Here is a 26985-nt window from a genome sequence, read left to right as displayed (position 1 = left end):
AAAAGCGGAAAGGGGCGTGGCCTGGATGGGGCGACCAATCACAACACGTAAGACATCATACACGTCCAATCGCAGGGCTGTTTACAATTGGAAGATGGAAAGACGAATCGGGAGAGCTCGTGAAAACTCGGCGATAAGGTACCTGACCCCCCCTAAAATTTTCTCAACGGATTTAGACGATTCACAAAAATGATCAATTTAAGAAATAAAACTGCGGATTTCCGCGTATCCGCGGAAAATTGCCATCCCTGAGGGCAGCGAAACGGAAGCATAAAAAAGACAAATATATAAATATAAACAAATAAAACAATAAATAGCAATTAACCACAAAAAATAATAATATAAAGAAAATAAGTTGTTTATTCAGTTGGATTTTTTTTCTTCAACGCAAACACTACTGGTTCAGAAAGCACACAGGAGAGTACATGAAATTCAAAAGATAGATTTAAGATGTGATTTTTCTCACGCAAACGGTTGTTTTTTGCACACAATCATTGAATAGAGTTCTTTAGTTTCTGATAATGTCTTTATTGCTCTTTATCTTCTAGATAGTCATACATGACTATATGAGCTATTAAAAATCATACTAAGTGTCTGGGTTAGTGCTTCAATGAGAAAAATGCTTCGTCCAAAGACATTGCGCCCTTTTCTAAAATGTTCACAACTCAATGCTCTCACAAGATAAACATGTACGACCTGCCTGAAAGTTTGCCTAAACACCCAAGGACAATTTTGCCCTATTATGCTCTTACTGGGTATACAAAGCTGAGGAGACCCTACAAGCTTGTTTTTAATGTCCGTTCATCACACAGTTAATTCTCCCATTGTTTGTGTGCACACGCTTGGGAACAAAGTAAATGCGCTGGAACAAATTTGTTGTGGCAAAATAGTAAACACACACATACACAAAAATAAAAAAATAAAATTAAATACCATGTCTCTCATTCACGGTTCTCGAGTCCAACCTTTGCACTACTCAATACCATTGATAATCATAAATTATGGTGCTGTAATTAACACATGATACAAACTAATCCTGAAGGTTGTTTTCAGCTGGCTCCCAGTAAATAGTACAGGTAATTTTTTTTGGAGGCATCCTCTCTTTAGCAATGTATTTTGACGTCTAGTTTATTTAACATGAACTGCTGGTATGAATCTGAACTTGTAGGTATGAAATGTTTTATTGTCCACACTTTTCCATAATCTACGGTTTCATACATTGGGTAGAATTTCCTTCTTGATCGACAACATAGCTAAAGTACCGCTCCTCAGAAGGCAGGTAGCATACAGATAGTTTGCATGCCAATCGCCTTACCCGAAACAAAACTCTCTCGGAAATGGGTTGGAACAAACCAAGGAGGGAAGAGCAGTGTTGTGCGTATTCCAGTATATTGAATGTTTGGACAGAGCTCAGAGCAGACTCAGGGGTGGGGTGTGGGGGGCCGGGGGGCATCACATTCTATTCATCCTCTTTATTTCCTTCCTTCCTTCATTTATACATCTGTTCCTCCCGTCGTCTTTTTTCCTCTGTCATCTTCTGTCCCACTCTCAGAGAGGGGAATTCTCTTTATTACTCTTAACCCATGAGCCAGCATCATCAAATCCTTTATCCTCTCAAAGCCTCAATTATTCAGCAGCAAAGAGCCCAAATCAAATGACTAATGACTTTGATCAAGAGTAGCTTGCTGGCACCATGCAGAACTTTTTTTCAGTAAATTAAGAACAGAATAATACTCTTTGACAAGGGCATACTCAGGAAGGAGTAGTTTTTCAGTTTGTCAGTGGTGGAGTCACCCTTTTCCGTTAATACTTTGGAGCCCTGGCGGCTTATGGCATGTGCAATATGTGGAGCCAAATAGGGTGGAAATAAAAGGGAAATAATTTTTTAGTGCGTTAAGACATGGCTTGTTAATCATTGGGGTTTGTATGCACAAATTTCACACTTTTCATGTTTCAGTGCTGATGCTGAGCCCCACTTTTACAAACATCATTAAATAGTGATGCAGTCTAAAGAACTGTCAATTCCATTCCTAAAAGATAGTTAACAGGTCGGTCACTATACCGAGTTTATACACACGCACGCACGCACACACACACACATACATATATATATATATACTGTGTATATATATATATATATATATCATAATCGGAAACATCTTTATTGGCCAAGTATGTAGAACACGCAAGGAATTTGTCTCCGGTATAACACGCTGCATTAGTATCATCATAAACAAGGTCATGACAAATAAGTATGGAAAAATTAAGTATGGAAGGACATTTCGTATTGTAAGTGAACCGTAGTGCGGTGGTACCACCCAGTGACAACTGTGAGACAATGTGGAAAGTATCAAGCAGAGCTAAAGTGATTAGTGGTAGAATACAATACTATAACAGTTGGACAGTTGGTGCAGAAAATCATTGAACCATTTTAAAGTGATCACTCGCAGTATTTGTTGTACAAGAAGTGTGCAATTGTGCAGATGTCCTTGAGCGCTTTGAAGGTGGGGTATACGTCAGTGACTGTTTAGGGAGTTAATGGCTAGAGGGAAGAAGCTGTTTAAGTGTCTGCTGGCTTTGGTGCGCATGGATCGGTAGCGCCTGCCTGAGGGGAGTAGCTGGAAAAGGTGGTGGGCAGGGTGCGGGGGATCCAGTAGGATTTTCCGTGCCCTTGTTTTGATTCTTGCAGTGTGCAAGTCCTCAAGAGTGGGTAGGGCGGTGCCAATGATTTTTTCCACCGTCCTAACTGTCCGTTGAAGTCGGATTTTGTCCTTTTTTGTGGCGGCCCCAAACCAAACCGTGATGGAAGAACACAGGATTGATTCGATGACTGCCGTGTAGAACTGTCGTAGCACCTCCTGTGGCAGGCCATGCTTCCTCAGCAGCCTCAGGAAGTACATCCTCTGCTGGGCCCTTTTCAGGATGTAGTTGGTGTTGACCTCCCACTTCATGTCCTGGGAGACTGTGATTCCCAGGAACTTGAAGGAACTATATATATATATATATATATATATATATATATATAGTTCCTTCAATATATATATATATATATAGTAACAGTACATAAAAGTCCTGGTTCCCCATTGTATTTTGAGCTTCATAATGCAGTGCGCCACATATATTCAATGGGGAACAAGTCTGGACCGCTGGCAGTCCAGGATGGATGGATATCCTGCTGGCAGGATGGACAATGTGTCCTTTGGACCCTTCTTCCTGTCACATTTTCCTGTCGTCAGTTGACCTGTCTGACATTTTTCTTTTCAGATTTTTTTGCATTTAGTTTTATCTTTAATTCAACTCAAGTGTCTGTTATTGAAAAAAGGTTTAGTTGTATTTAGAGAACTAAGAAGGGTTGAGGGAATTAGTGCAATTTTTATGGACTTGGTTACAAATGCACGAGACATTTAAATGCTGCTCTGTCTCTTCTTTCCAGTCATTTGTAACAAAAGGGTTTCCGTGCAGAACTATTTCCTGACACAAGAAGAAATTATGCAAATGTCAAATCATTCATTACCCATTATCAGGTGGCAGTCACTTGGTTGAGTTGATTTTCTTTCAGGAAAATGCAAAACAAAAACTACTTCGGTGTGCCCTGAGATTAATTTAAAAAGCATGCAGGGGTTGATTTTATAAATTCTGAGCATGAGCTTCAGCAGAACTGGCTTTCGGGCAGTGACTTAAATGGGAGCAGGGACGTGGCCAAGGATTACAGTGCAAAAATATCACTTTGGGCCCCAACACATATATTCTATAAAATGAATACACTATTTTCTCGGGCCACTGTTTGTCATTGCTCTTTGAAACATCATTACTTTTTACTTCTGGTGCCCTTGGACGAGACCTGAAAATTAAACAATCCAATCAAGCAACTACTTGAAAATGAAGGGGACACTTCACAGTCCAGTAAATAATCACGTGAAAAATATTTGCATCAGGTGGAACATGAGGAACATTACGAACATGCTGATCCAACTTAATTAACTTTCCTCTCGAAAATATATCATGATGCTCAGTCGTGAGTCAGGCTCCACTTCCACTCCCTATAATGTCTGGGCCTATTTGATACTGAATGGTCCCCTCCCAGACCTGGCATCAGGCAGTTGTGACAGTCTTTGGTGCAACATGGCAGCGGTGGATGCAACGAGACAGTACATGACAGTCATGGCCAAATGTATTCAACTAGAGTTCACTCAGTGGTCTCACGCGACCAATTGAGTCGTAGTTACTTGAGCAGATAGTAACTTGTCGGGCTGCTTGGTCGTGGAACTTCTAGTGTACTGGCCTGTCTCCAGGTATCCGATGTCATCATCGGGCGCCGACAGGTATGGCAGCCTCGGTCACACGCTCCCTAGTATTATCCCTGTTTTTGTCATTTTCGTTAGTTTTTGGCGACCCTGAGCGGCTTACTTACACGAGGGAAAAGTTGCTGCGCATTGGGGAGTCTGCGCTCGGTCTTTTTTCACCAGCACGCGAAAACCCACAAGGTTTTTCGGAGCTAATCGCGAGCGGAGCGGCTGCGCTGTACGGAGCATGGAAACGCCGCCGGAGGAGGGGGAAGAGAGCCGGCGTGCTCGTCAAGCTCCGGCAGCGCGGATTTCGAACCCCACTCCCATCGATCCATCTTGCTAATCTACGATCTTTGCCAAACAAGATGGATGAACTTCTTCTCCTCACAAAGACCAACAAAACCTTTGCACGTTCTGCTGCGCTCTGCTTCACTGAAACCTGGCTCAGTGACCGCCACCCGGACTCCGCGCTACATCTACCCGGCTTCCGCCTTCTCCGAGCCGACCGCGACACGGAGCTATCAGGGAAATCGAAAGGTGGCGGGATTTGCTTCTATATCAACAAAGAATGGTGCACTGATGTCACGAAGCTCGACGCACACTGCAGCCCGGACCTGGAGTCGCTGTCTTTAAACTGCAAGCCATTTTACTCGCCACGTGAGTTCACCTCCTTTTTACTAGTCGGTGTTTACATTGCGCCACAAGCTAACGCTAACACGGCGATACAAACGCTAGCCGAACAAGTAAACAAACTCGAACTAAAATACCCAGAGTCACCCCTGATAATTTTGGGCGATTTTAATAGAGCACATCTTAACCGTGAACTTCCCAGATATAAGCAGCACATCGACTGTTTCACCAGAGAAGGCAACATTCTAGACCACTGCTATACAACAATCAAAAATTCATACCGATCGGTCGCCCGTGCAGCATTGGGTCTTTCTGACCACAATTTAATCCACTTAATACCTACATACAGACAGAAACTCAAATGTGCTAAACCGGTTGTTAAGACTGTGAAAAAATGGACAGATGAAGCAAAGCTAGCTCTACAAGAATGCTTAGACTGCACTGATTGGGGCGTCTTTGAAACTTCAACGGGCACACTGGATGTATACACAGACACTGTAACATCATACATCAGTTTCTGTGAGGACATGTGTGTACCAACGAAGTCCTTCCGCTCCTTCAACAATAACAAGCCATGGTTTACTCCCAAACTCAGGCAACTCAGGAAAGAGAAAGAGGCCGCATTTAGAAGTGGAGATCGGGCACTGTACAAACACGCCCGAAACCAATTGACAAAGGAAATTAACATCGCTAAGAGAAGCTATGCAGAGAGGCTGAAAAACCAGTTCTCTGCTAACGACTCTGCATCTGTATGGAATGGCCTGAAAGCAATCACTAACTATAGAAGGCCATCCCCCCAAACAGTGAACAATAAGGGTCTTGCTAATGAACTAAACATGTTTTTCTGCCGATTTGAAAAGGACACCCCCATTTCCCACACACACCCACCTCTACCAGAAACTACTCTATCTACCCCTCCACCCTCTTTTTCTCCACTACAGATCCACGAACAGGACGTGAGACGGCTCTTCAAGCAGCAGAAGATCAAGAAAGCTGCGGGGCCCGACAAAGTGTCCCCCTCCTGCCTGAAGGCAGATGTGAAGCTCCGGTCTTCACACAAATCTTCAACAGATCTCTGGAGCTGTGTGAGGTCCCATCCTGCTTCAAACAGTCTACCATCATCCCAGTTCCCAAGAAATCGGCAACATCGGAACTGAACGACTATAGGCCTGTCGCCCTGACGTCTGTGGTCATGAAGTCCTTTGAACGCCTTGTGCTGAACCACCTAAAGAACGTCACCGGACCCCTGCTGGACCCTCTCCAGTTTGCCTACCGGGCAAACAGGTCTGTGGAAGACGCAGTCAACATAGGTCTGCACTACATCCTCGAGCACCTCGACAGCACAGGGACCTACGCAAGGATTTTGTTTGTGGATTTCAGTTCTGCGTTCAACACCATCATCCCGGAACTCCTCACCCCCAAACTTCTCCACCTCGGTGTGTCCTCTACGATCTGCCAGTGGATCCTCAGCTTCCTGACGGGACGGACACAACAGGTGAGACTGGGAGCAACAACATCATCAATACGCACCACCAGCACTGGAGCCCCACAGGGATGTGTCCTCTCTCCACTGCTCTTCTCTCTCTACACAAACGATTGCACCTCAACAGATCCAGCTGTCAAACTCATAAAGTTCGCAGACGACACCACGGTCATCGGTCTCATCAAAGACGGCGACGAGTCTGCGTACCGCCAACAAGTGGAGCAGCTGGAGCTCTGGTGCAGCCGACACAACCTCGGGCTGAACACGCTCAAGACTGTAGAGATGATCGTGGACTTCAGGAAACATTCTTCTCCACAGTTGCCCCTCACACTATCCAACTGCCCTGTGTCAACCGTCGAGACCTTCAAGTTCCTGGGAATCACAGTCTCCCAGGACATGAAGTGGGAAGTCAACACCATCTCCATCCTGAAAAGGGCCCGGCAGAGGATGTACTTCCTGAGGCTGCTGAGGAAGCATGGCCTGCCACAGGAGGTGCTACGACAGTTCTACACGGCAGTCATTGAATCAATCCTGTGTTCTTCCATCACGGTTTGGTTTGGGGCCGCCACAAAAAAGGACAAAATCCGACTTCAACGGACAGTTAGGACGGCGGAAAAAATCGTTGGCACCGCCCTACCCACTCTTGAGGACTTGCACACTGCAAGAATCAAGACAAGGGCACGGAAAATCCTCCTGGATCCCCCGCACCTTGCCCACCACCTTTTCCAGCTACTCCCCTCAGGCAGACGCTACAGATCCATGCGCACCAAATCCAGTAGACACTTAAACAGCTTCTTCCCTCTAGCCATTAACTCCTTAAACAGTCACTGACGTAGTCACTCTTCTTGTACTACAAATACTGCTACTGGTTACTCTAAAATGGTTCAATGATTTGTTGTTTACGATGATACTAATGCAGCGTGTCATACCGGAGACAAATTCCTTGTGTGTTCTACATACTTGGCCAATAAAGAGGATTCTGATTCTGATCTTCTCCATATTCTTGACACAGTATTGAGGGACACAGCAAAAAGGGTGATTATTGCCATCCTAACAGATTTTTATTTGTCCAACTAAAGTGGGCTGCAGATAGAACCTTAATACTTACTACTACAAGTTTTGTGGGGACTGGAAGAATGCAAACACCTTCCAGCAATCAGCCACAACTTAGTCACCAAATGATACTTGTCAATTAGTCGGGAGATCCATGTGTTAAGACCTGGGCTCAAAAGCCATAATAAAAAGGGAGAAAGCCCATGCGTAAGGTTATACAAAAGTAAACTTAATTCAAGTAACTCCATCAAACAAATCCAAATTGAACCAAATTAGATCATATCAGGATCTTCAGTACTTAAGATAAGTATCAAATACCAAGTGGAACAGCAAATAATAGAGCACAGACTTACAGAGAATGTTCAGTCTGCTACACGAGAGCTCATTTTTGCCAGCATCAAGAGATTAACTGTGTTTTTTACCTTTCCATCTACGTATCACATGAGCTACCAGCACAAACAATTAGCTCGACGCTTCATTGCCTCGTAACCCTGCCCACTAAAGATATGTATTCATTTTTACAATTTTATGACAGTCTATTTGAAAAATTATGTGTGAGCTACAGCTAGGACATGATTGTTTGGAAGCTCTCATTTGTTGTTCAAGTTAACAGAGACCTTAAAGATGCTTATTGCATTAACATTATTCACATTAGAGCGATTTATACGTGTTCTTATGTTCACATATGGCTTTGTTTTTTTATGCTGACAATTGAATCCTGGAAAGGGTTATTTCAATCAATTACTTCTTATGTCTGCAATGGATTGTGTTCCACCTTTATTTTGCATATTTTGTCTCAACATCATGTGGCATGGCAGAGCGACACTGACCAGAAACTCTCTGAACTGTGATGGTTTGTTGCGTGGATGAATAAATGATCACGAAGCTGTTCTCTATCTGTCATTACGCTTTCCGATCAGTTAGCCCAGGCAAGAAGTATAAGATCAATACTGCTGTCAGCCATCCAATACCCCACTGAACTAAAATTTAATGTCATGCAACCGCACAAAAAGGAACCAATCAGGACAAACGGGCACACACACACACACACACACACGCACGCACGCACGCACGCACACACACACACACACACACACACACACACACACACACACACACACACACACACACACACACACACACACACACACACACACCCCATAGTATCTCTTAAGTTTCCAGCCTCGAGCTCTTTTAATTCGGCTAAATCTTTGTCACTTTGAGGTTTAGCAAAAGGCAAAGCTAACTCGGATGAGTACATGAAGTAATAAACATGTGTTGTGTCATTGTTTGGCAAAATATTAGATTCCGGTAGTATATTATTAAATACAACATTATATTTAACACAAACAAAAGGCAATCGCTGGTTGCCGTAAAGTGAAATAAGAAATCTTGATATTATGAGTAGCTTTACTCAGGGATTGTTTTTTTTTGTTATTATTATTATTATTTTTTTTAAAGCAGGAATATTATTTGATCATTTAATCACCAGGATATTAGCAGCATTGGAAAAAAAAGCTATATGAAGAAGTTACAACTTTAAAGCAACATAACTGTACCATCAGACAGATTTATATGGCGAAGGGTTTGACATGGGGGAATAAAAATTGGACGGGCAACATTTATATTTTGAACAGCACCGGTTCATTTCCCTGCAGTGCAGAGCACTTCATTCAAGTTGACATACTTGGGACGGGTAAAACAATTTTCATGAGGGGGTTTTCAGACTGCCACAGAGTCCCTTGACAAATTAATAAATCATATTTTAAAAAAGCAGCAGCAGTCGTGACCGAAAGAACGAGATCCTGGATACAAGCGGCCGAAATGAGTTTCCTCTGCAGGGTGTCCGGGCTCTCCCTTAGAGATAAGATGAGAAGTTCGGCCATGGGAGGGGCTCAGAGTTGAGCCGCTTTTCCTCCACGTCGAGGGAGCCAGATGAGGTGGCTCGGGCATCGGATTAGGATGTCCCACAGGCAGGAGGCATGACCCTGGACATGCTGGAGGGACTATGTCTCCCAAGTGGCCTCAGAATGCCTCAGGATCCCCTGAGAAGAGCTGGGGAGCGGGAAGTCTGGGCTTCCCTGCAAAAGCTGCCCCCGTGACCAGACCCTGGATAAGCGGTCGAAAATGGATGGATGGATGGATGTTGAAGAAGCAGCAGGGTGCTAAGTAAACCCAGGAATGTAGTGCATCATATGTGTGCAGTAGTAGCTTACAGACAATGTCCCAGCTTCAAAAATAAGGCATGGATTGTTTGTAAATTCCATTCAGGGTTTTGCCCTCCAAAAGACGTCAGAGTTGAGTTGTTAAGCAACGACTGACCCATAAACCTACATGGGCACTTGTGTTTAATTCAGAACAATTGATTTCCTATTTTCAATTAATAATAGTAATTAGTGGCAGCGTATTTCAGACTGTTTGGGAAATGGGTCGATGAGGGGGTGGTTTGGCCAGATGGATGAAACAGTTCACAGCTCACATGGTGTCACTTTTGGGCAACGCTGACTGGCCAATGTCTATGTGCCTTCACACTGCATGTTTGCGCATCTGGATGATCAAGATATTTTGCTTTGATGGAGACCAGAGTTGAGACTTGGTAAAATTGTACTCATCCACAACTAATGTGTCTTTCCTTGCACTGCCCTTTTCACAAGGTTGCGAGACTGTATAATTGCTGTAATTAGACTTTGTCAACATATTTTCACTCCAGTCTTGCATGAGATCTGGCAACAGTTGACTTGATGGCTTTAGAGTGAGTTGGAAAAATCCCAACCTTGCTTTCATCTACACTAATGATATTTTAATGATCTTGTTTAATGCAAAGTGAGCCTTAAAAGTGAGTTGTGCTCAAGGCTCCATTTGGTTTGGGTTAGAGGTCAAACTTCCATCACATTACTGAAGGGGAGTCACTCACCAGAGCACAAGAGGGGAATTGCAGGAGGAATATTTTACCTACACTATGACAATCTCAACATTGTATGGATAATTTAGTCCCCATTAAACAAAGAAGACGAAAAATGCTAACATCAGTCAAAAAGTCTGTAACTTTACAAAACTTGATCAGGGATGAGAGTGGCTACTGGGGGCCACAGGCAACGCCCCGGATGGGGGCCCAGGGGGCAAAACCCCGGAAGCTAATGGGTTTTATTAAAGCCTTAAAACCCAGTGTTGTGTCCAAGGACCGGCAACCCGAGGCCAAGGCCAAGGACTTGGAAAATTTTCAGAGGCAAGGCCAAGGACTTGAGAAATTTTCCGAGGCCAAGGCCAAGGACCAAGGACTTGCCTCCGAGGCCAAGGCCAAGGACCAAGGACTGAGTTTTAAGCTGAGGCCTAGCCGAGGACATGTATAAAACAATGCTATCATACCACTTGGCAGGTCTTCATGATTTGCAACACCCCTCCATTATAACCCCTTGCACTCCCTAACGCTTGAATGAAGTGTTTTTATTCAAAGAGTAGAACAGTCAGGGTACGTGTTATTTATACTGAGAAAAACAAAAATAAAAGCATATGATATACTGTACATTTATGAATTAATGTTTTAGTGCAGTAGTTTCTTAATATGAAGTAAATCAACACTCAACAGGCATGACATGTCACGGAAGACAAGTTGAGAAATGACTTTGCATAGAAGTCAATCACTTGCTGCAGAAAAAGCGGTAATCTCTCAGTGATAATTTTACAGTTTACCGGCAGCGAGTCCCAGGGACTCGCTGATCAGAAAAGTATGAGTGCCATTATGCATTGAGAGAGTCCCAAATTTTGAATTCTGAAATGGTCTACTTATTCAATTGCATATGATAATAACACAAACAACAACATATAAATACAATTATAAACAAATGCTGCAAAAATTTAAATAAGTCAGTAGCAGGCCTGAGGATTTTGGAAATTTATGGTAACCGTTTTTCGGTTCTGTCGGATTACCCAATGGGAAACAGTGAAATCGCGTTGATCACAGTCAACTCGTGTGCGGTGACTTTTATGGTTAAACTATTTTTCGGTACCGTTAAAATGACGCCACGGAAACGACACGCTACCGGTAACGATTGTTACCGTGAAATTCTCAGGCTTGCCGTAGTTTTTTTTTGTTTGTTTATTTATTTTGACTGAGAAATTTCCTTGCGATCCAACAACGCACATTATTTGGAACTGTGCGTCCCGTGGGAAAATTATGCATCTCGGACGCGGGACGCAGAGGTAACGAGATGGCTGAATCTCTAACCATTCTCTGAGTACTACTATTATTACCACTACCACTAATACTACATTAATTAATACCTTCAAGTTAACAATAATAATAAATAATTAAATCAACCATGATTTTAAACTATGTATTATCAATATTCATTATTCCAAACATGAGAAAGCATTCAGCAAACATAACTGGAATCGAGCAAAAGGACTTCAAATCCCAACGGCCAAACCCGGAAGTGAAGGAAACCCTTAGGAAAGGCAAACAGGGATTGGTTGTGATTCTGCATTTGCCGAAAACAGCGACCAATCACAACAAGTAAGACATTGGTTTTAGCCCATATACGAAATAACGACAAAGAAACGATTCGCGAGAAAAAACGGTATTCAAAATGGATGCTTGCACACTTTCTTTGTAAACATTACGAGTCCCGAGTTTGCCGAAGACAAGTAAGTCCGGCAGCCCAGAAATAACACCACACTCCACCCCCCACTAAAATGTTCTCAACGGATTTGGAACAATATAAAAAAATGTCTATTTTGACTGGAAAAAAAGTGGAATTCTGCCAAAAAGCGGAAAAATCTCATCCCTGCTTGTTACAGTCCAAGAATATAGTTGTAATTTTAAGAGAAAAACTACTTCGCACTCCGTTCATCCTTTTCTCTGTCGATTAAATAGTTACACATTATAGTTTCAAAAGATGTTTTATGTGTTCTCTGGGTACTCCGGTTTCCTCCAACATTCCAAAAACATGATTGGTGTCATGATTCTGTTTGTTTATGTTTCACGTTTTGCTGGAGTGGAGGGCGTTCCCTCCAGCGGTGCAACTGTCTTGCGTTAATCAGTGGACTACTTTAGCACTTCCAAGCCGACAACTAAAAGTCGGATTATTCAGCCTTGCTCACGACTCTTGTTTATTCCAGACGCTCTTGATCTTGCCCCATCGGTCTCTTGTCATTCCTTGAATTTGCTCATGTAAGTAGTGCTTTTGTCATTCTCGAGTATCATTGTGCATGCAATCGCATTTCCTTGTCCTTTTAGGACAGCGATTTTGTGTTCATATTTTTTCCATGCTTGTTGCAGGCGCTTTTGATTTGTATCATTCTACCCTGGTTCTTTGTTAATAGCGTCTTTCGTCGTACTTTTTCAGTCTTGCATTTTCCTGAATAAACATTTTTTGTAAACTCTTATCCATGTCTACGTTTGTGGAATCTGATTCTGTTCGGGAGCATTCCAAAACATTTGACACATGGTAGGTTAATTAAACACTCTAAATTGTCCCAATTTAGACCGTGAGCGCAGAGAGTTTTTTATCTATATGAGCGCTGTGATTGGCTGCCAACCGGTTTAGTGTGTCTCCCGCCGCCTGCCCAATGACAGCTGGGATAGGCTCCAGCATGCCTGCAATCCTTGTGATAATGGATGGATGGATGGATGAAGAAGTTTTGCAATGACATCGATGTTTAGCGCAGCCCCACATCATCAGTATGAGCAGTTTAATCTGATTATACACACATTTGTCCCTGAGAAAGAGCTACACAGGCCTTTGTTCTGTATTTAATGAAAAATATCAACACATTTAAAAAGATTATCAACAGATTAATATCAGGCTGGTCTCACCAGAAAGAGACATTAAAAGGACTTAAGACTTTAGCTGAGGCTTAATGCTCTTGTTAGAATTGTCATGAACTTATCTTGAAGGGTTCCGTCTGAATCTGCTATTGATGCCTTAAAGTTTTTTTTATTACAGGGTTCAAGTCTGCAAACTGAAGAGGAGTGGGACATGGGATGGAAGCTGCTACTATGCCCCCTCATCCCTGAACCAAAGTGGAAGAAGACAGCCAATGAATAATTTCTAGCTATTTTCAAGTCAAAGGAAAATCGGTTCTGTGAGGTGGAAAGCATCTATTGTGCTGGTCACTTCAGCTGAAAGCCGGCAGTGGATGATAAACACGTTATGTGGAAATTAATCAGAGTGCGGTTAGAGAGAGAGAAATGGGGGCGGTTAGAGAAGGAGGTGAGGAAGCAGTGTTGAGTGGGCAAGTCGTTTTGCTCATTAATGGGCTGTCTATCATGAGGTTTGGCCAACGTGAGGTGGGTAATCAAAGGTTTCAGAGGTGAGGTGCCAGTGCATTTCTCCATTTCTCCTTAGCCAAACATGATTGATGTTCTGGGGTAAGAAAAAAACAAACATGTTTCATAGGAAATAACAGACGAAAGTATCTTTGCTGATAAAATCTCTGGGCTCTAAAAAGCAGTTTAAGCACAAAATGATATACTTGAGGAAAACATGTACATTATGGTTTCAAGTTCTTGACTATCAACTCAATTATTTAATTCATCATTCTGGTTGGACAAAATCACCCTGAGTGCCTATGGAATGGAATTCTTTTTCAACTAATCTGGATGATGGAATGGAATCTGCAAAGAGGAATTTCTTTTTTTTTTTTTTGAGACATTCTTGAAAAACATCCGCAGTGGAACATAAGCTTCAATTTAGGGTGAAACTCCTTCAGAAATACACTATGCCTATGATATTGGCTACATGCAAATTATAGTTTACTTGCATGGAAGGGACAACTCATTTCATCACAAACGGATGAGAGAATGAAAGGGCCATGATTTGAAAATTTGTTAGGATACTGTATAGTAGATAATAGCAAAAACTTGAGGAAATTTGTATGCAAGAATGTTTGCTTTTAATGAACGGTGGTAACTTGATGACTTGACTATATTTTATTGCCTGTGGACTATATTTGTCCTCAGGAGACATGAAGAATGAATAAAAAGAACCACTTTGTATTCTGTGGCCAAGCAATCTGAATTAACGTGTGCATGTGAGAGTGTGCGCGTGTATGTGTGTGTGTTTGGTGTTCAGGATATTATTTACCTGCATATGATCAGACAAGAACTTGTTAAAACTCCCCTCCCTCATGGTGACTCAAAAAAATTGTTGTTCTCTTGTTCAGAGAGAGGCCCGAGAACTCGAAGTCAAACTTAAGTTTAAGCAGAAAATGCAACTGTGTGACACCGTCCACTCATGCAACCAAAACGAGTCAAACAACGGCATATATCCTCTTTGGGATACCGTATGTTATTGTGCTTTTTTATTTCCTTCCAAAAGTGGGTATTGAGTAAATGAAGGGAAAAAAAGCGTGGTACTGTAATTCAGTTGTGAAATGAGTCAACATAAATCTCATAATATCCCAACAGCGCAGATTTTGGAGTCATTTCCTTATGTGTGGCATTTCTGGTTTCCTTCCTTGCCCCAAGATGCTCAGGGTGTGAATGGCATTAGCAAAAGTTGGAATGAAGTAAGAATGCAAGAAAGATAAGAGAGGGAGTGCTATAATTTTCAGTATCCAGATTACTCATCAAAACTGAGTAAAATCTACTCACAATTTTTAATGCTACACCAAAAATTATTGAATGTTTGCAATTAAGGTAAATTGACCCCTTATGAAGAATAAAACAAATGGACTTCAGTTTCCTTTGCCTGGACGCGGGTCACCGGGGCCTCCCTCTGGAGCCAGGCCTGGAGGTGGGCTCGTTGGCGAGCGCCTGGTGGCCGGGCCCCATGGGTGCACCCGGCCGGGCTTAGCCCGAAAAGGCAATGTGGGTCCCCCTTCTCCTGGGCTCACCACTCATGGGAGGGGCCAAAGGGGTCGGGTGCAGTGTGAGCTGGGCAGCAGCCAAAGGTGGGGACCCTGGCAGTCCGATCCTCGGCTTCAGAAACTAGCTCTACGGACATGGAATGTCACCTCTCTTGCAGGGAAGGAGCCCGAGCTGGTGTGCGAGGAAGAGAAGTTCCAACTGGATATAGTCGGACTTACCTCCACACACAGCCCGGGTTCTGGTACCAGTTCTCTCGTGAGGGGTTGGACTCTCTTCCACTCTGGAGTTGCCCACGGTGAGAGGCGCAGAGCAGGTGTGGGCATTGCCCCCCGGCTCAGTGCCTGTACATTGGGGTTCACACCGGTAGACGAGAGGGTTGCCTCACTCCGCCTTCGGGTTGGGGGACGGGTCCTGACTGTTGTTTGTGCATACGCACCGAAAAGCAGTTCAGTGTACCCACCCTTTTTGGAGTCCTTGGAGGGTGTGCTGGAGAGTACTCCTGCTGGGGACTCCCTTGTTCTGCTGGGTGACTTCAATGCTCACGTGGGCATCGACAGTGAGACCTGGAAGGGCGTGATTGGGAGGAACGGCCCCCCCCGATCAGAACTCGAGTTGTGTTTCGTTATTGGACTTCTGTGTTCATCACGGATTGTCCATAACGAACACCTTGTTCAAACATAAGGGTGTCCATATGTGCACTTGGCACCAGGACACCCTTGGCCGCAGTTCGATGATTGACTTTGTGGTTGTAACATCGGATTTGCGGCCGCATGTTTTTGACACTTGGGTGAAAAGAGGGGCGGAGCTGTCAACTGATCACCACCTGGTGGTGAGTAGGCTCCGATGGTGGGGGAAGATGCCGGTCCGACCTGGCAGACCCAAACGTATTGTGAGGGTTTGTTGAGAGCATCTGGCGGAATCCCCTGTCAGAAGGAGTTTCAACTCCCACCTCCGACAGAGCTTTTCCCATGTCCCGGGGGAGGCGGGGGACATTGAGTCCGAGTGGACCATGTTCCGTGCCTCTATTGTTGAGTCGGCAAATCTGAGTTGTCGCCGTCAGGTGGTTGGTGCCTGTCGTGGCGGCAACCCCCGTACTCGCTGGTGGACACCAGCAGTAAGGGATGCCGTCAAGCTGAAGAAGGAGTCCTATCGGGCCTTTATGGCCTGTGGGACCCCAGAGGCAGCTGACGGGTATCGACTGGCCAAGCGGACTGCAGCTTCGGTGGTCGCCGAGGCAAAAACTCGGGCGTGGGAAGAGTTCGGTGAGGCCATAGAAGCCGACTTCCGGACGGCTTCGAGGAAATTCTGGTCCACGATCCGACATCTCAGGAGGGGGAAACATTGCACCACTTGCACTGTGTACAGTGGGGATGGGGCACTGTTGACCTCGACTCGGGACGTTGTGATCTGGTGGGCGGAGTACTTCGAAGACCTCTTCAACTCCACCAGCACACCTTCCTTGGAGGAAGCAGAGTCTGGGGACTCTGAGGTGGGCTCTCCTATCTCTGTGGTCGAAGTCACCGATGTAGTAAAAAAGCTCCTCGGTGGCAAGGCCCCAGGGGTGGATGAGATCTGCCCTGAGTTCCTCAAGGCTCTGGATGTTGTGGGGCTGTCCTGGTTGACACGTCTCTGCAACATCGCGTGGTCAGCGGGGAGAGTGCCTCTGGATTGGGGTGGTGGTCCCTCTTTTTAAAAAGGGGGACGGGAGGGTGTGTTCCAACTACAGAGGGATCACACTCCTCAGCCTCCCTGGTAAGGTCTATTCAATGGTGCTGGAGAGGAGGGTCCGTCAGGAAGTTGAGCCTCAGATTGAGGAGGAGCAGTGTGGTTTTCGTTCCGGCCGTGGAACAGTGGACAGCTTGACACCCTTAGCAGGGTCCTCGAGGGTATGTGAGAATTCGCCCAACCAGTCTACATGTGTTTTGTGGACTTGGAGAAGGCGTTTGACCGTGTCCCTCTGGGAGTTCTGTGGGGGGTGCTTCGTGGGTATGGGGTACCGAACCGAACTGATATGGGCTGTTCAGTCGCTATACCACCGATGTCAGAGTTTGGTTCGCATTGCCGGCAGTAAGTCGGAATCATTTCCAGTGAGGGTAGGACTCCGCCAAGGCTGCCCTTTGTCGCCGATTTTGTTCATAACCTTTATGGACAGAATTTCTAGGCGCAGCCGAAGCGTTGAGGGGGTCCGTTTTGGTGGCTTCAGTATTGCATCTCTGCTTTTTGCAGATGATGTGGTACTGTTGGCTCCTTGAAGCAGGGCTCTCCAACTCTCACTGGAGCGTTTCACAGCCGAGTGTGAAGCGGTTGGGATGAAAATCAGCACCTCCAAATCTGAAACAATGGTCCTCAGTCGGAAAAGGGTGGAGTATCCTCTCCAGGTCGGGGAGGAGATCTTGCCCCAAGTGGAGGGGTTTAAGTATCTTGGGGTCGTGAACACGAGTGAGGGCAGGAGGGAGCGAGAGATCGACAGGCGGATCGGTGCAGCGTCTGCTGTGATGCGGACGTTGTATCGGTCTGTCGTGGTAAAGAAGGAGCTGAGCCAAAGGGCGAAGCTCTCAATTTACCGGTCGATCTACGTTCCAACCCTCATCTATGGTCACGAGCTATGGGTCGTGACCGAAAGAACGAGATCCCGGATACAAGCGGCCGAAATGAGTTTTCTCCGCAGGGTGTCCGGGCTCTCCCTTAGAGATAAGGTGAGAAGCTCGGTCATCCGGGAGATGCTCAGAGTCGAGCCGCTTCTCCTCCACATCGAGAGGAGCCAGATGAGGTGGCTTGGGCATCTGATTCAGATGCCTCCTGAACGCCTCCCTGGTGAGGTGTTCCGCGCATGTCCCACCGGGAGGAGACCCCGAGGATGACCCAAAACACGCTGGAGAAACGATGTCACCCACCTGGCCTGGGAACGCCTCGGGATCCCCGGGGAGAGCTGGAAGAAGTAGCTAGGGAGAGGGAAGTCTGGGCTTCCTTGCTAAAGCTGCTGCTGCTAAGCGGTAGAAGATGGATGGATGGATGAATTAAGGTAAATTTTATTTTTTTTTAAAAACATTTTTAAACAATCAAGTGATCATGTCAATGTTTTTATACACTAAATGTTGAAACATAAACCAATTAAAAAAGAATAAATTAAAAAACACCCTTAATAAACAGTGCACAGAAAGCACACTGAAAAAAATGGTATGTTGAAATTTTATTTTGTCAAGTGGGTGCACAAAATAATATAACCTGGTCCCAGATACCTTTTTTTCAGTAGATGTAAAGTCGACTAAAAAAATAGTATCTGGATTTTCATGATTTTATTTAATGTAACAACTTGATGAAATAAAACTGAATAAATTCAACAAAAACTTTTTTCAGTGCCCATTGCTGGTATTGGGCCACAGCCTCTGATATTAATTTTTTTTAACAAACTATTTGTCAGAATCAGAATCAGAATCAGAATCAGAATCATCTTTATTGGCCAAGTATGTAGAACACACAAGGAATTTGTCTCCGGTATAACACGCTGCATGAGTATCATCATAAACAAGGTCATGACAAATAAGTATGGAAAAATTAAGTATGGAAGGACATTTCGTAATGTAAGTGAACCGTAGTGCGGTGGTACCACCCCGTGACAGCTGTGAGAAATTTATATATATATATTTTCAAGCAGAATGCGCAGAAATTCAAGTACGAAGATTTTCAGGAACGTTTTGGTGCATGCCGTACGCATGGTTACTAAATGACGGCCATTGTGATTACGGTGGCCCTCTGCATAGTTCCTGTTCGGTACCTGCTGATTTATCGAGTTGCAGATGTATTTATTTTTATTTTTATTTTTAACAGAAACTAAATAAAATAATTGGGGGGGGGGGTGCAACCCTCTTTTCCGTGGAAAATGTGTATTGGTGGCATATTCCCGCTTATTTAGGAATTTTGAGGGGTTAACAAAAAAAGGATACATACATACTGTATATATATATTTAAATATACTGTACATATAGGGCGGCCCGGCAGTCCAGTGGTTAGCACGTTGACTTCACAGTACAGAGGTACCGGGTTCAATTCCAGCTCCGGCCTCCCTGTGTGGAGTTTGCATGTTCTCCCCGGGCCTGCGTGGGTTTTCTCCGGGTTCTCCGGTTTCCTCCCACATTCCAAAAACATGCATGGCAGGCTGATTGATCACTCTAAATTGTCCCGAGGTGTGAGTGAGGGCGTGCATGGTTGTTCGTCTCTGTGTGCCCTGCGATTGGCTGGCTACCAATTCGGGGTGTCCCCCGTCTACTGCCTGAAGACAGCTGGGATAGGCTCCAGCACCCCCGCGACCCGAGTGAGGATAAAGCGGTTCGGAAGATGAATGAATGAATGAATGAATATATATATACACACAGTATACACACACACACACACACACACACATATATATATACCTGTATATATATATATATCAATGCAGGCATCTATTATTGGTGGATTTCCGCTATTCGTGCGTCATCTCGGTCCCTATCCGTTTAGCGTGGGTCCTTTTTAAATTCATTTAATGACCATGAAGCAAACCACCACAAATAGCAGCATTATTTAAAGCTATAGTCTGGAATGCTCATACAGTGTTAACATAAAACATATTTTCCAGTTGGAGTTGATGTTTTGTTTCTCCTCCCTTTAGATTATTACTTAATGATTAAATTACTGCTGTCAGAAGCGTTTTTTTTTCCCCAACCGTACCTCCCAGTGGTTGTTATGTTATGTTATGTTATGTTATGTTATGTTATGTTATGTTATGTTATGTTATGTGCATGCTACCACGGAGTATGCTTTCCTGATTTTCATGTTCTGCTTCAGCTTCAAGAAAGAGGGTGGAGGACAATGGGAGCCGTTGGTGCCTCCCCCCAAGTGCTGCTGTGGCTCAGACTTTTCGGCTTCATCTCTCTGGTGACCACACTAAACCCAGATGATCCCAACGTGTGCAGCCACTGGGAGAGGTTAGGCTCCAAAACTCAAATCGCCAATATACAGTGCACAATATAAATATTCAATCATTTTCATCCATTTTCTGAACCATTTATCTCCCACAAGGGTCGCGGGCATACTGGAGCCAATCGCAGCTGTCTTCGGGCAATAGGCGGGGGACACCCTGAACTGGTTGCCAACCAATCGCAGGGCACATAGACGAACAATGATCCATGCTCACAGTCACACCCGGCGACAATTTAGAGCATTCAATCGACATACCATGCATGTTTTTTGGAATGTGGGTGGAAACCGGACTACGCGGAGAAAACGCAGGCACGGGGAAATCATGCAAACTCCACACAGGAAGGCTAGAGCCGGAATCGAACCCTGCACCTCTGCACTGTGAGACCGACGTGCTAACCAGTTGCCCACCGGGCAACTGGTATCATCGTAAACAACAAATCATTGAACCATTTTAGAGTAACCAGTAGCAGTATTTGTAGTACAAGAAGAGTGACTACGTCAGTGACTGTTTAAGGAGTTAATGGCTAGAGGGAAGAAGCTGTTTAAGTGTCTACTGGATTTGGTGCGCATGGATCTGTAGCGTCTGCCTGAGGGGAGTAGCTGGAAAAGGTGGTGGGCAGGGTGCGGGGGTTCCAGGAGGATTTTCCGTGCCCTTGTCTTGATTCTTGCAGTGTGCAAGTCCTCAAGAGTGGGTAGGGCGGTGCCAACGATTTTTTCCGCCGTCCTAACTGTCCGTTGAAGTCGGATTTTGTCCTTTTTTGTGGCGGTCCTTTTTTTCAGTCTCTCAGACTCATTTAAATGTGTTCAAAGTAGCCGACTGACTTTGACAATGAAATGTTCATGGCACAACAAATGTGCTATTTTTTTGGTTTCCTCAAAATTAATTTTGGTTTTGCGAGATTTCCGCCCCACGACGGCGATATGCAACATCTTACATGCGTACAGGGTCTTCCCCTTAATATTTAACAGTCATAATGTCATCATTAGCTTTAAATCTTCCTTACTTTCTTTAAAACAAAACATTTACTTGTGTCGCTAAATTATTTATGGAGGTGACAAAATCAGAGATGCGCATTTTGCCCCTGGGACGGAACGGTCAGTCCGTCCGTCCTGGATGGACGCCCATTTTTGGGACGGATGCTGGCAGACGAGAAGTGTTTTATAAATGATGGATTAAGCAACGTCAGAAGTGGGTTTTCGTCTGTCCTTTTAATCATCCCAAACCAGGTTAAGTGTGTGGTGTCGTGAGGCAAAATAGCAAGGCCAGAGTGGAGCAAAACATCTTATTTTCTCTTCAAGCTATTATTTCTCAACAGTACTTTTATAGCAACACTGCCACCTAGTGTACAGTCAGACAACATAAGAAAGTGCCTATGGACTGCGACGGAAGCGCTGTAAAAGAACGAGGACAGACGGGAAGGGAGAACGATTATTATATGAATAAGGATGGAGTGACGATGATGGAAGTGTACCCAGGTCACGGATGGACCGGCAAAATAGGTTAAAGAGCCTTCGCCACTGCCACGGCAAATTGTCCTTGGTTGGTAGCGAATGGCATTTACGTCAAAACATCCTTGAGCAGGGGTCGCCAACGTGATGCAAGAGGGAACTGGCTAGCTTCCAAGGAAGCTACCCGGTTTTCTAGAAATGTTGATGTGATGTGACCAAATGTGATCACCGCTGGGGAAATGGTTTGATCTGGACACACCACTTGCCCAGTCTCATTTCCAGCGATCCGTGGGAGGTGGTGTGTCATTGGTTGGACTAACGACTTCGCTAGCTGTGTCTCCTGCGTCGAAATTAGAACTTGAACGCCTGAGCCATTGTCAATTGAGCATGTGGGGTCACTGGAGTTCATTAACATTTTCAATGACATGAACCAAGGCTTGCTTCCAAGTGATTTTTCACCGCTGCCGCAACCTGGAGGGGACTTGCTTCTCCGCTGTCCTCATCTGATGAGAAGGATGAATTCTTGCGGCTCGTCTACTGTATGTGCGCTCTTCCTCATGACAATAAGCATCATCTCATGGCTTCCATGACTGATGAGCTGGAAGGCGATGGCGACCAGGGTGGCGGCCCTTGTCGATTTCGTTTCCGGTGACCACACAGCTGGACGGGAAGTGAGCTGGATCGTTAGAAAGCCCAATTGGCAGGTGTTGTATTGGATGATGACTACATTCGGGTGAGTGAGAGGTGAGACTGGCTCACTATAGCGTCATGCATTTCTCATTGATGATAACATGACGCGTTGGTGTGCCAGTCTGGCATCTCCTGTGGGGCGCTATAATTGGTGATGAGAGGTGATGTAACGGTGCCTGAGGGCAAATTATTGGATGAAACAATCCTGATAATTGGTCAAAGAGAAAAAGGAAATAGTGTGGACTTAGGCCAGTGGTTCTCAAATAGTGGGGCGCGCCCCCCAAGGGGGGCGCGAGGCTCCGTCAGGAGGGGACACGTTTGGCCTCGGGGAACATGCTTTTTTATTTAGATTTTTGTTTTTTACTGTCCTAGAATAAAGTGCAATTGCACCTCGACTACATTAGGGGGCAGTGCCGCTCACCTTGGCAGAGTGGGCAGAGAGCATTCGCTCGGTGTTTTGTTCGCACTGAGCATGCGCGCTTTGCACACGTCGCGGAGTATGAGTAGGAAGTGTTGACATGAAGTCGACAGAGAGAGAGAGAGGGAGAGAGAGAGAGAGAGAGAGAGAGAGAGACGGAGAAAAGAGGTCTACCGAAAGCGAAGACGAGTAAAATATGACGAAGCGTATGTAGCGCTTGGCTTCACTGTGACTACGGTGGGAGGAAAGACAGTGGACAGCATGAAGCCAAATGAATTACGGCGTCACTTAAAGACATTACACCCCAATTCCATTGATAAGAGGGTTTTTTCCAGCGAAAACGTGCCGAATATTGCCAAACATCATCCCGTTTTGTGACTGCTACTTGTATTAATCCAGACATCATCTTTGATTAAAAAAAAGTCTGCACAAATTATTTTATATATTTTTGTTTTGCAGGTTAAAGGTTTTTTAAGATTGTGCTCCTGAGTTCATGTTGGTGATCAGTTTGAATGCATTGTTATTTATTGATTTTATCTACTGGTAATTTTATTTTTCAGTATCGTATGGTTTGACATGGTCCGTCAAAAAATATTTATAGTTAAATTAAGGATTTAATTGTACTTTTGAATTTCAGATGCACTTTAACTCTTTTCTGTTACAGTTAATAAAGCTATTCTTTGTTGTAAGTTGGTCCATATTTTTGACTTTCAAGTCAAGATGGCGCCGAGTAGGCAGCCGTCAGCAAGTGCTCTTATGAGCCTTGCTTTTTTTGTTGTTTTTGTGTTGGTTTTGTCACTTTGTGTTTGTTGTTACGTCGTGTGGACCTGATGTGGACTTTTTTCAGCATTTTTTGGCCACGACATTCATCAAGGAGGGGACTCTGTGCTCGGTGGTTGCGACTTCTCGGCAGCATGGGTATACCAGCACTGTTTTTGACTGGGAGGAATGTCGGCGCCATTTGACTGTGGTTGATGGACAGTCCCGGGGCGCTTGTGTCTTGCGCCTGGAATGGGCAGCATTTTTCACAGCCCCGCTTTGTTCAGCGGAGAGATCGGTGCTGTTGAACGGTCTGCGGCTGGATGGAGGTAAGTCTTGAGGAGCCGACGATGAGAAGAAAGGAGCGTTAGCGCGGAGCGCCGATGCGGATTTGGAACTGGGAGTCGCGGCTTGGAGTTTGAAGCGGATTACGTGGGACAGGAGAAGTGAACTCATCTCTTTTCGTCAATGGACGCTACAGCGTCGTGTTTGCTTTCAAAACTTAGCTTGTAGCAGACGTGTGCACATTTTCAGCATGACGTCTCTGATCCACTGGTGAAAGGACACTTTGATCCTCTCCTCCGCCTGCTTCAGACAACAAAGTGTATGCAGAAAAGTGGTGAAGATTGCACGACTGTCTGTGTCCTATGTGTTGTGTTGTGTTATTTTTGTTATTTTAACTTCAAAATGGTGCTGCGAGAGTGGCTGCCTTTCCAGCAGCTCCTATATTTTGTTGTTCTACTTCTTCCTTTCATAACTTTGCTGCTGTGAATTGGGAATTTCTCCATTGCGAGACTAATAAAGGATTTCTTATCTTATCTTATTTCTTTTTTTCAATTCTCTTATACGCTAATAAGGATACAGTGTTATGCAGAGGTGTACTTATAACAATTTTACAGACAAATGATACTATAGGTAATTATAGTCACGAGGGGGGGGTGCGAGATGCTTTCTTCTTCTTAGGGGGGGCATGACAGAAAATAATTGAGAACCACTGACTTAGGCCCATGTGACGAATTACAAACGTAGAGAGATCAGTGATCACTCGCACGCATGTACACACACACGCACACACACACACATGCTTTGAGCATATGGCTTTTAAGCAGTCTGTTTGCTTATTATTTGCTACTATTCTGTCACCGCTTTTTTATTATTTCTGATTTGAAGCAGCACGCATGTGCCAACACTGATTTTGATTGGCATTGGGAGGAATGTCAGCGCTATTTGATCGTGGCCGCTGGACAGCGCTTGTTTTTTATTGCGCCTGTAATGGGCAGCATTTTTCACAGCCCTGTTTTGTTTAGCGGAGATGTCTGCGCTGTTGGACAATCTGCGCTGGTGCCGTTGGGTGGATGGTTTGTGGAGCTGAGGATGATGAGAGGAGCATCGGCGCGCAGCGCGGATGCGTATTTGGAACTGAAAGTCGCCGCTTGGAATTGAAACGGATTTACATGGGACAGGAAAAGTGAGCCAATCTCAAGCTTCTTGTTTACTTTATTTATCCAGCTTGTAGCAAACGTGTGCATATTTTGAGCATGATGCCTCTGAGCCACTGCTGAAAGGACACTTTGCATCTCTGCTCTTTCATCCAGAACTACTTCAAACAACAAAGCGTATGCAGGAAAAGTGGCGAAGATTGCGTGACTGTCCGTGTCTTAGGTTTTGTGTTGTGTTATATTAATTTATGTTAACTGTTCTGTCAAGTGCTTGGGTACAGCTGCAGCTGTTGTGAAAGCGCTATATAAAGAAAGATGTACAGTATTGTATTGTATTTTACAGCCTATGTCAATTTTTCTCACAATATGGTACATGTGTTTAAGTTAAGAAATTTGGAACCTGTCCTGTCAATCCTTTGTGAGTACGTCAGCATTAATATGAGTGGATATACTGTACATTTAAGGGTCATATTCTTGTATCACTATATAAGGGCTTCTGGTTGGCACAAGAATGGCTTTCTACTGCTCCTTATTAAGTTAATGCTGCTCTGGTGCCATCCAGGTGCTCAGAAGGGTTTTATTAGAGGCTTTTATTTTTATTTACTTGCACTATTATGGGTAGATACAGCTGAGATTTTGGGATGGTTTGCTTACTTGCTTGTTTTAATGTGCGTGCTTGAGTAGCAACTAGGCACCATGCTCCTAGATTAGAAAGTGAGTTACACAGGGGCTGCGATGCGAGAACGTGATCATTCAAAGTACCTCTGTCAGTAACAAAAGTGGCAACATAGTATGGTGCTTGTCTGGCCAGCGCATCATTTCCTGTCAAGTGTAACGTGGCTTCACCGATAAGAGTGTACGGAGCACCTTGAATTAGGAATGTATGAGGCTGGCTGAACATTTGTTTTTGCAATAAATGCAACATTTGAGGACCTCTCATTTATTCATAAATGTTATACCTTATAGTGATGTTATAAGTGGTGGTATTATTGCATTCATTCCTTTATTTTACGTAGCTATACACAGCTATGAACATCTTCAGAGGCAGAGTTAAGTGAGTGGGTGGCCCCACATTTTTCTGCCTCCTGATAAGGAATGGATGCTTCATGTCAGTGCAAAAGTGAAACACTGATTACTAACCGTTCAGCTCAACCTTTCAACGGTGCCATAGAGCCGATCATTCAAGCATGGCTACATTTTAAAGTGTCTTCGAAGAAGTTTCGTGTTTTCTGTATTCGAGTGAAACGTTTATTGTGTTGAACATACAAAGCGTACATTCAAGATAAAGAAGGCATCAAGGAGGCACTGCTAAACTTCCTTTGTCATATCCTGAGTCATCTTCAACGTTTCATATTTTTACAGGTGTACTTGTTTTCGCAATAGGACAATGATTAATTAAACTACAATTTCACGAAGTAGAGCATAGACCGCCAGCAACGGACTATTAATAAAAGTGAAAACAATTCAACCAGCTTTTCGATGTGGGTTTGTTTGTTTATCGTTTGTGCTAGACCATGGTATTGAAAGAATTGATGTCATTGTCACCATGACTTGTGATCATTTTATGATCACTCGGGGTTTTCACGTGTCCTTGCAGAAGGTATGAGAGGACATGTGCGCTTATCTCATCAAGAAAGCAAAAGACTACAAAGGCACCAGGTATCTCCTCCCTATCTCATAATTAATCCCACCAGCGTTTGCTTGCCGCACTGTTCAGTTTAACTTAATTCATCTGTGTTAGTGCTGAGTCTCGGCCATTATGACGTAACTTGTGTCGTAAACTTGAACAAACCTGAAGTCCTTGAACAACATTTTACAGATGCAACACACAAAAGAAGCCGTGTGAGTGAGCCCTGGTACCTTTTTGTCGTACAAAAAAAAAAAAATCTTCATGAAAGGCCCAACGGCAGACTATTCCCAGAGGTCTTTGTCTCCTATTTAGCCAACAGCAGCCTATCAGCTCAAACCAGCGGCTTAGTTCATTCTTTCCTACGGTGATTGCCTGTAGG

The 26985-nt window shown here is 44.4% G+C and overlaps 2 protein-coding genes across 5 annotated transcripts in view; one reads left to right on the top strand and one right to left on the bottom strand.

Annotated features, from left to right (window-relative positions):
• The window catches only part of LOC147207196 (multiple epidermal growth factor-like domains protein 11), a 123572-nt gene that overhangs the window by 45552 nt on the left and 51035 nt on the right, over positions 1 to 26985 (bottom strand). The gene's annotated exons all lie outside the window — the stretch shown is intronic.
• Positions 4305 to 8431, top strand: LOC147207197 (uncharacterized). Its single transcript, XM_086106435.1, has 3 exons — positions 4305 to 4943; positions 5858 to 6352; positions 8373 to 8431. The coding sequence occupies exons 1-3, from the start codon at positions 4325 to 4327 to the stop codon at positions 8429 to 8431; spliced, it is 1173 nt and encodes a 390-aa protein (XP_085962561.1). The 5' UTR covers positions 4305 to 4324.

The sequence above is a fragment of the Hippocampus guttulatus genome, chromosome 3 (genome assembly GCF_054856545.1).
Source record: "Hippocampus guttulatus isolate MCC_2025c chromosome 3, RoL_Hgut_1.0, whole genome shotgun sequence".
Taxonomy (NCBI): Eukaryota; Metazoa; Chordata; class Actinopteri; order Syngnathiformes; family Syngnathidae; genus Hippocampus; species Hippocampus guttulatus.
The sequence above is the reverse complement of the archived record's forward strand: the minus strand, read 5'-3'. Positions and strand labels throughout refer to the sequence as shown.

Excerpts from the sequence above, each read along its gene's own strand:
- LOC147207197 (XM_086106435.1), top strand. The coding sequence starts at position 4,325 with ATGGCAGCCTCGGTCACACGCTCCCTAGTATTATCCCTGTTTTTGTCA. Across the intron at positions 4,944-5,857 it reads CAAGCCATTTTACTCGCCAC|ATCCACGAACAGGACGTGAG; the intron begins GTGAGTTCACCT and ends TCTCCACTACAG. Across the intron at positions 6,353-8,372 it reads CCCCAAACTTCTCCACCTCG|TTAGCCCAGGCAAGAAGTAT; the intron begins GTGTGTCCTCTA and ends CTTTCCGATCAG.